We start from the raw sequence: 9,904 nt of genomic DNA, 5'->3' as shown, positions 1-9,904 counted from the left end.
GGTTTCGTGCGCCATTAAGCATTCTTCGTGTTCGATTGTTTTGCTTACTAGGCATAGTAATGTCGTATCTTCTTGTGATGCGTCACTCTCATCGCTAGATGACTCTTCGGATTCACTTGTCTCTAATAGATCACTTATTAGTGCCTTCCGCTTGTCCTTCTTGAACCGTTTCTCCTTCGACTTGTATTCTTCCTGAGAAGGGTTAGATGTATTCGAATTTTTGCTTACCTTGGGGTATGGACATTCTGCCATAAAATGTCCTGCCTTTCTATAGTTGTAACACATGTTTGTGTTATCTTTAACGGGTTCTTTTCTAGGTTTTCTAACTTCTCTGGATGAGCTTCCTTGAGATGACATCTTGACATTGTTCTTTCGCATGAACTTTTTGAATTTCCTGACAAATAATGAAAAATATTGTTCATCAGATAAAAAATCACTATTTCCTACTAACCTTGATGACGATGGTTAATCGGTCATTAAAGCAGATGTTCATTCATCTCGTTCATTTTCGATTTTTGACTTCATCTCGAACTCGTAGGCTTTGAGATCGCTAAAGAGTTTATCCGTAGATAACATCCTTAGATCTCTATGATCTCGCATTGCGGTCACCTTCATGTCCCAGCTAGAAGGTAGTCCACGTAATACTTTGAGAGATATTTCCTTCTGGGTGATGGTTTTACCCAAATCATTGATCTCTCCTAAGATCTTGATGAAACCGGCTTCCATATCGCTAATACTTTTGTTAGAAAGCATTTTGAAATCTTCGAATTTCTTCATGGCGATGGTTAGCTTGTTGTCTTTTTCTTGTTTGTCGCCTTCTCCGATACTGATGAGTGTATCCCATATCTCTTTTGCGGTAATGCACTTTCTAATCTTTGGGAATATGGTGTCATTTACTCTTAAAAAAAACAGAGTTTAAAGTGACCACGAGACGTCCTAAAAGGACCACAACTGGTTAATTTTTAAAACATGAAGACCATTGGAGGTCATTTAAAACTTAGATGGCCACAATTGGTAAATCGCTAATAATCGGAGGATCATTGGAGGTATTAACTTTATAAATCTATAAGAGGGAGAAACAACACACCTACTCCAGGACCAAGTGGCAATGCCAACAATTCAATCAATGGGAGGAAATTAAAACCCTTGAAATTGAATGTCAACTTTTATGTAGAACTGCTATGGATTGTGATTTTGGCCATATGTTGCCTATTTTGAATTAGCATTGTAATAATTTTAGCTTGGCAATGATTTGTGCCTAGTGTTTAAATAATTTTTTGTATGGTACATGTGATGTTGAATGATTTTGTATAATGATTTGTGCTTAAAATCTATTGCCTATTTTGAATTCGCAATGTACATTATGTGATGGTGAAATATTTTCGGAGCAGTCGATTCCAAGCTGATGTAGTTTTCTTTCCATACTAATATACACAAAATTCTAACAAAAATATTGTCAAAATATAACCAAAAACAGTGTTAAGGGTAACAAACAGAAATTGCATTCAAATGGCATTACAACAAAAATTTCCATTACAACAAATCTTAGAAAGTCATATACAGAAGCCCTTCATTACAACATAATCTTAACCAAAAGGGACACAATTACAACCAAAATAAATACACACTTTTGATTAAAAAAATTCTTCTCCTTAACTTTCTTCTCCACCAGCACTACACTTTTAATTAGTACCCATATAACATTTATTTCACTGATCAACTCACTTCTCATTGTTATAATCAATTTCTTCAATTCCTCCATTCCAGATGCATCATTCTTATTTTATGAAATTTGTTCTTTCCCAAAAAAAAAAAAAAAAAAACCACACCTACAACCCTCCTAAAACAATTTCAAACACATTTACTAATGGATCATTCCAAAATTTACAACAATGTAAAAAGATATACATAATCGCACCATCCATCTTTGATACCCATAAAATTTCCTCCCAAAATCTCGAGCTATACACATTAGGACTTTCAATCCACAACAACAATACATCAGAGACTCATGTTGGGTTTTTTCTGCACTGTGGATGTAAGGTTTGGAACGAAAAAGGGCAAACCAAAGGTTCGGTATCGTGTGTAACACACTACCTTAAAAACATTTACGACCAGGGATTGAGTCGCATGCTTTCGACAGGCACAACAGAATGAACTGGAAAGAAATCGCAGGTAATATATAATACGCAGGTTGACAGAATTTCGAAAGCAGTAGCAGTAATCTCAGTACTGTTTCTTGCGTTTTTCCCCATTCTGATAGCTGGTATTTATACTACACTGCAGCAAAATTGTAGCATCATCCCACCTCTCACTACCCACATTTGTAGTGCTAAAAAATAGCAGTAGACCAACTCTGCACACTCCTTCATGGAGTTGTGCGGACAAGGTCATTACATGATCCACAAAAATAGGGTGAAAAATGGTTTTGGAAGCAAAACGTTGACCCCACCTCGCGTCCGGACGGGTGGCGGCGGCGGCACGCGCATGGTTTACCTCCTTTCCCTTCTCATAACACTTCAAACTAATTTAAAAGCCTTGGAGTATATAAGCAAGGAAATAAGAGGCTAAACTTCCAATGTGGGACAACATGGATAGGCTAAAAGAAACCTTTCCCTTTAAATGCTCCCAACAACTCATACTCCAAGTTGTTTCGCACTTTTGATTAAGTTGAAGACAAGATATTTCACACCAAGAAGATGAATATAGACATCGACAAGGAGAGTATACAAAAGGATGTTTTGAGAAGACGAAGATGAAGAAAGAAATTATATGCGCTTTATAAGGTTTGCTTGGTTTTAAAGGTCAACATTAATAAATTTCATATCAACAAATTCATTTTTAATTAAATTCCATGTTAACTATGCGGAATGGCTACAAGGAAAAAACTTGGGAAAAATGCTAAGTGAAGAAATTTAAAGAGTTAATTTCTCAGATTAAATCATATTTTAGATCAAAGTGTTAATTGAACAGTCGTGAATAGATGTGGGTGTATTTGACCCTTCTGCTTAAGGTGTTAGACTTGCTTTGAGATTGATACTTTTAGGGATTTCTTTGTGCTACTTTGGGTTGTGGGTCACATTTGAGTACCCGGATAATAAAGAAAAGCATAATCAACCTAGACTCTCTTTGTTATCTCCTTAACTAAAGGCAAAGTGTAAGTTGTACAATCCTTCCATCTCAAGATTGAAGAGAGTAGCTAATCTATAAAGCAACTAACCAACACCGTTTTGCTGCTTCACAACAATACAATGGGAATTATTCAAGGCTGCTACTGGACAAAGCATCATCTTTTGGCATTTAACTTTTCTAATAGGATCTTGTTCAACATCTTTGGATTTGCCTTGCCTTTCGATTCCTTCATCACCTTTTCATTTTCATACAAATTTAGAAAAGCATTAACTTTATTACAGCCTTGCAGGATTGAGAGATGAAAAATTAAAGCAACTGCAAAATAACCATACCTGACCAGCAAAATAGCCTTGAAGTTTAGTTTTACCCCCACGGTATTGCTCTAGTTGCTTTGGATTGTCAGCAATCACTTTATCTACCATTTTCTCGATCTCTTGAGGATCTACAATCTGATGTTTTGAAAATAAAAGAGAATTATGCATCATTCTTTTTTGTCTCATAGTTGTTGGGATATGCTTGGTTTTTAGAATTCACTAAAATCGTCTCTCATTCAAACTGTTCCAAACACATCTCGACATATCTGGTGCTAGAAAGAGACTAACTAGAAAAAATTAGACATAAGCTAATATCATTGGAGGACATGCAAATCCATAAGATCTAACGACCCTTATGAACCATTTCATGATTGATTACTCAACCCATCTAAAGTCATTAAATTTAAAAAAAAAAAAAAAAAGTTTTAATGACCAGATAGCAAAGACAAATGGTCACAAGCTTCAGAACATTAGATATGAGATAACTTGCCTGAACCAAATCCTTTTCTTTTATCATCCCCTTGACAGTTCCACCCTTGGCCATTATCTCAAACAATATCTGCAGATGTTACGTTGGAATCAATGAACAAACAAAACTTTAACCAAGCTTGGAAACTCTGGTATATATTTCTTCTCAGTGGAATTAGTATGGTATTATGGATATGAGGATATCCGAAAATTGTGAAAGCAACTTCTCTATCATTAAAAAATTTAAAAGGTCAAATAGTATAAAATGCAAATGTCTGTTATCATGGTATGCTAAAATTTGTAAATAGTACTTTTATATCATTTAAAAAAAATTAAAGGTGAAATTGCACACCAGTATAGATATAAATAAATAAATAAATAACCTACCTATTTTTCTTAATGTTAGAGCACATGCCAACTATATATGTACCTCTTTCCCAATCTTTCCACTGATAGTCTCCCCTTTGATTGCAGAAATGAGCTCACTGAGTTCTTGAGGAGTAAGTTTAATCTCATTGATGGATAACTTTTCATTTTTCAAATATGCAGCTATGTCACCCATCATCCAATTAGTAGCAAGTTTTACATCTGCACCTCTACCAATTGTCGCATCGAAAAACTCTGCAATCTGAAACATTTGTTTATTGAAAGATAATGCTACTACAGAGTATCGAAACATCACATTAATTGTTTTTAAGAGTACTAGAAAAATCTAAAGGAGTTTATTTCTTTGTTTCATGCTTGTTGGTGAGTGGAAAGACTGGGTTGGAGAGAGGCATGCCAATCTATAAAGCATTAAATGTTTATTTAACTAATATGATCCCGACATCCCGTACCAAACACGCACTACTTTGAGCAAGTGTTAGCGCTAATAAAGAATTGGGGAGGAGAATATAGTGATAGAATGTAAGGAAAAGTATAAAAAGATTATATTGTTCTTCTGGTTCACGGCTTCCACAATACATGGGGGCCTATTATTTATAACATTGTATTCTTAAAGTCTAACTATTTCCAATGTTCCACTAACTCTAATAATATAATAATTCATATTTTAATGTTTCTCTAAATCCAATAATATAATAACTCCTATTATAATGTTCATCTAATTCTAATAATACAATACTTCACATAAATAACTATTCCTATTCCAATGGGAGTATCATTAACAGTAAACACAACAAAATTCAGATAATTTTATGCCACTCTTCTATAGAACTTCTAGTTAGTAGTTAGCATGCAAACTAGCATAAAAGGTCAAGTTAATGCGTAGCATTATGCCAATATAAAGACCATGAATCTAAGCAGTCATGAACAGTACTTACATTGGAGTCGTTAGTCAGAAAAAGAACATCTTGCATGCTTAATCCCATTTTTTCGTACCTCCGCCGTTTCATCTCTGGAAGTTCAGGCAATGAATTGCAAACACTGTCAACATAATCTTGAGTGATAGTAACTCCTGGAAGATCAGGCTCTGGGAAATAACGGTAGTCAGCAAGCCCTTCCTTTTTTCTCATGGTAATTGTCTTCTGAAAGTACGAAAAGCATTACCAAATAAGCAAACCGTAACATATTAATTTCATGTTGTGGCAGGACAAAAGTTAACCACTGTATAACCTGAGAACCTTCTTCCCAGAGACGAGTTTCTTGTACAATTTGATCATTCTGGCCTTGGCTATGAAGAAGCACCTGTCTTGAAATCTCAAAATCAATAGCCCTACTTACCGATGAGAATGAGTTCAAATTCTTAATTTCCACCTGTCCAAGGAATTCCAATTTAAACAAAGTAGCATTCTATCAATTTAAACATCACGTAAATATATTTATAAGTTAAATCAATAAATCATGAAACATGAGAAATGAATAATATTAAATAAGGATTTAAAGTAAATTACAGAAATACTAGAACTGTGGAAAAATATATTACTAAACAAAAGAAATAGTTTACCTTTGTACCAAATTCTAATTGTCCAATTGGACGAACAGAGATATTGACATCACAACGAAGTGACCCTTCTTGCATATTTCCATTACTCACTCCCAAATATCTTACCAATCGTTGCAACTCTGCAGCATACTCTGCAGCTTCAATTCCAGTTCTCATATCAGGTTCAGAGACAATTTCAAGTAATGGTACCCCTGCTCTATTCAAGTCAACCTGTTATAAAACTTAAAAAAGAAAAAAAGATTAGATCCTGCTCCTATAGAATTCGCAATAAAATAAATGAACAATACTAGTTGGTTGCTAGGTGAGATATCGGCAAAAAGTTACTAGTGTACTTAGTGACATGAAAGTAAACGTTACACACTGAAATGCTCATAATATGATCGAGTTGCAAAAGAAAGTGATTTTCACAATTAGTTTAAACTTCAACAAACAGAAAACTCAACAAATCTAGTCAAATGCTTTAGTCATAATCTCAAATAGGAAAAAAAATATTATGAAATACAAGATTTGTAGATGTAGAGAAGAGATGTAATACTTTCCTGAGAATAACTCCCACCATCAGTATGAAGCAGCTTGCCGGCATCTTCTTCCATGTGAACCCTTGTAATGCCAAATCTCCTATGTCCCCCACCAAACTCAACCGGCAGATCTAGATCAAGATAACCCCCACTTGCAATAGGTATATCAAACTGTGATATTTGGTATCCCTTTGGAAGATCCGGATAAAAGTACTGCTTCCTATCAAACTTTGAGCTCAGAGAAAGCTTACAGTTGAGTGCAAGACCAACTTTAATGGCAGATTCTATAACCTTTGAGTTTAAAACTGGCAATGCCCCAGGCAAACCCATGCAAATGGGGCAAATGTATGTATTTGGGGGAGCCCCGTACGTATACGGGCAGCCACAAAAAGCCTTTGTAAGAGTTGAAAGCTGCACATGGGTTTCTATACCAATGATTGATTCATAATCTTTCAAAATGTTATCAAGTGGTTTTGATTGATTTTTTGGCAACCCTTTCAACTTGGTCTGTTGCTTTTCTTGTGTTGTAGTATTGGTTTCTGTTCTTTCCAAAGTACAATACAAAGTGGCATGTTTTCTAGAAAAATATGGGAATTTGTATTGCCTAAGAGGATAGAATTGTATCCCCCTAAAGAGTGTTACAGACATGTTATAGATCCTTCACTCTAACTTCAAAATCAAGAACAATGAGAATTGCGCCTGCAAATCATCATGCACATTACAAAATAGTGTTAAAAAATCTCAATTAATAAACATAAAATGTTTTCAAACACATAGAAACTTTGATTATAATTGTAAAAACATTAACCAACAAGAATTCAATTTCCTAGGCAAAGACTCACAATCATCAAACTACATGATGTTTGTAGTTTATAAGATGGATACTACCAGAGCTAAATGCAACATACTGTTGATGTAAAAAACTGTCAGAATGCTTTAGAACATTACATATTACATTTTATTTTTGTTAATATAGAATAACATTAATATACGTAAAACCACCTCAATAGACAAAACAAGAAATTAGGCTAAGACAAGTTAACTAATAATATAAAGGTTGACAGAAAACTACCTAAATGTACAAAGCAACAGATTGGGCTGTATTAGATAATGGAAGTTATTTTCTGTCATATAACATGCAAGTTACACTTACTAGTTATGGTTCCTAGCACAAAATCACATGCGCTAGAGAATTACTTGATATATAAGTTTTCAACATGATATAAAAACATGGAAAAAGCACGTAACTTACTTCATCAGTAACTATCTCCTACATTTCTACCAAGTCCTAGATGGCTGAGTTATCCTATAAAGTATCCATGAACATTTCCATCACTTGTTTAACTATATCTTTCGTTATCTTTAAATAACTAGTCTTTCTCCTTTCAAAGACAATGGGTGTGGTCAGTGGCGGACCCAGGATTTTCTTTCAGTGGGGGCAAAAAAGCACAGGGAAAATAAATTCAAAAAACGAATAACATATTAACATATAATTCATTATTCATGAGTTTAGAGATAAAGCAATAAGCAATTCAAGCCAATTTAATTAATTTTAAACATATACTGCATACTTTAAACATATACTGCTGCATTAGAAATTAAGCAATTAATTAAGAAACTAAGCAATTAAGCATACTGGCATACTGCTGCAATGGAAATTAAGCAATTAAGAAATTAAACATATATTGCATACTTTAAACATATAAGCAATTCAAGCCAATTTAATTAATTTTAAACATATACTGCATACTTTAAACAATTCCAACATGGCAGTTTACAACATACACTGCATACTTTAAACATATACATATACTGCTTCAAATCCTTCAATGGAAATTAATTTTCAATGGAAACATACACTACACTGCATACTTCAATGGAACGAGACCTCAACATAAGCAATTCAAGCCAATTTAGGGCAAAATTAAATTAGGGAAAAATTAAATTAGGGCAAAATTAGATGAACATTGGATCAGAGATTCGAAGTATTTGAACTGACTATTGAGAAGGGGGATCAGAGATTCGAAGTAAAACCTGGCAGTGGAGTCGTCCCAACACGGCAGTGGAGTCGTCCGGTGGTGGCGTCGGTGCCTCGGTGGTGGCTTCAGAACTCGGAAGTAAAACCTGCTGCGCTGGTGGTGGCTTCGGAACTTGCGGTGGCCGGTGGCCGGTGGCCGGTGGGCCGGTGTGGCGTCGGAGGAGAAGACGGAATCGACGGAGAAGACGGAATCGCCGGTGGTGGACCGTGGACCGCTTCGCGCTTCAGCTCTGAGCTCTCGCCTCGCCTCTCGCCTCGCCAAGTAATGAAATAAAAAAAAAAAAAAATTATATATATATATATATAACAGCCCCAAAACGACGTCGTTTTGGGGCTGAATGATTTTGGGCAGGGTCCGCCTCTGGGTGTGGTGCATCTAAGACATCTAAGGATAACAATGAACTTTTTTTTTTTTTTTTGAAAACGATAACAACGAACTTAAAATACTTAATATTAATCTTTGCCATCTAAACGCAATGCAAAATTGCAAACTAAAACCACTTAATGAAAAATGCTTATCCGTGAATCAAGAGACAATTATGAAACAAACGTACTGAATGAAATCCTGTTTAGCGGATGTCTAGTTTTGTTGTTAAAATAATAACAATGAGTACTGAGACTTCAATTTGCATCAATGAGTTCATCTGACTGCATCCTCGTTAAAAGAAGGTGACCACACTTGGAAACAGATAACCGAGATAGTTCAGATTTTACAGCACCATAGCAGGGTTAAAAATATGTATAATTTTCCGGGCTTGCTTCAAAGTATAAAGTTTCAACATCTGAGAACAGTCCTAAAACCTTTATACCCAAACCCTATTTCAGAAATGGCCATAATTTTTAATTGAGAATCCAATCAACATTCAGGAACTAAAACTAGCGTAAAATTACAATTGAAAGCTATGAGAGAGAGATGTGTATAGAGATAGATACCTGGGATAAGAAATGCAATGGCAGCCGTTAAGAGTGATACAGAGTAGGGGTGGCATTTTGGTTTGGTTTGGTTTTTTTCGGGTATTTTTTTATTTTTTATTTTTTAATATGTCAGTTTAAAAATTTTAGCTCAATTGGATTTAAAAGAGTTCGATTCAGGTTTGGATTTGGTTCAAATCTGATTTCAGTTCGGTTTAAGAACATCAACATTTTCTAATTCACTTTAACATATAATTATTTATTTATTTTAACTAATAATTTAAATTTCATGTTTGGTAAAGAATATGATACTTCTTTCAAAATGCTGAACCTCAACCCTAAATATGATACTTACCTATTGAATTACTGGTGTATGTAATTTTTTTTATACCATCTAACTTTTGAAAATAATTTTGACATTATTAATATCATATAGAAATTTATCCTTTTATGTTCAAAGTTTGAAAATATGAAAAGTAAAATATATAATTATTATGATTTTAGCATTCTTCTAATGAAAAACTTAAATATTATTGCATTCATTTAAAATAATTTGTATTAAAAATGGTATAAACAA

The 9,904-nt window shown here is 34.3% G+C and overlaps 1 protein-coding gene across 1 annotated transcript; it reads right to left on the bottom strand.

The window, feature by feature from the left end:
• Window positions 1-3,095: 3,095 nt before the first annotated feature.
• LOC109173741 (glutamyl-tRNA(Gln) amidotransferase subunit B, chloroplastic/mitochondrial-like) lies at window positions 3,096-8,682 on the bottom strand. The gene is made up of 9 exons (XM_019323032.1): window positions 8,412-8,682; window positions 6,399-7,076; window positions 5,860-6,069; window positions 5,529-5,669; window positions 5,237-5,440; window positions 4,345-4,542; window positions 3,937-4,005; window positions 3,465-3,581; window positions 3,096-3,367 (listed from the first exon to the last, which is right to left on the bottom strand). Exons 2-9 carry the CDS (start codon window positions 7,023-7,025, stop codon window positions 3,287-3,289), a joined length of 1,647 nt encoding a protein of 548 aa, XP_019178577.1. The 5' UTR covers window positions 7,026-7,076; window positions 8,412-8,682; the 3' UTR covers window positions 3,096-3,286.
• Between the last annotated feature and the right edge of the window lie 1,222 nt (window positions 8,683-9,904).

This window comes from Ipomoea nil, unplaced genomic scaffold (genome assembly GCF_001879475.1).
Source record: "Ipomoea nil cultivar Tokyo-kokei standard unplaced genomic scaffold, Asagao_1.1 scaffold0482, whole genome shotgun sequence".
Taxonomy (NCBI): domain Eukaryota; kingdom Viridiplantae; phylum Streptophyta; class Magnoliopsida; order Solanales; family Convolvulaceae; genus Ipomoea; species Ipomoea nil.
The sequence above is the reverse complement of the archived record's forward strand: the minus strand, read 5'-3'. Positions and strand labels throughout refer to the sequence as shown.

Bases quoted from the DNA above. Each gene is read 5' to 3' on its own strand.
- LOC109173741 (XM_019323032.1), bottom strand. From the start codon at position 7,025: ATGTCTGTAACACTCTTTAGGGGGATACAATTCTATCCTCTTAGGCAA. The intron at 5,670-5,859 runs GTAAACTATTTC...TTCCTTGGACAG, and splicing joins AATTAGAATTTGGTACAAAG to GTGGAAATTAAGAATTTGAA. The intron at 4,006-4,344 runs GTACATATATAG...TAACATCTGCAG, and splicing joins GTGGAAAGATTGGGAAAGAG to ATATTGTTTGAGATAATGGC.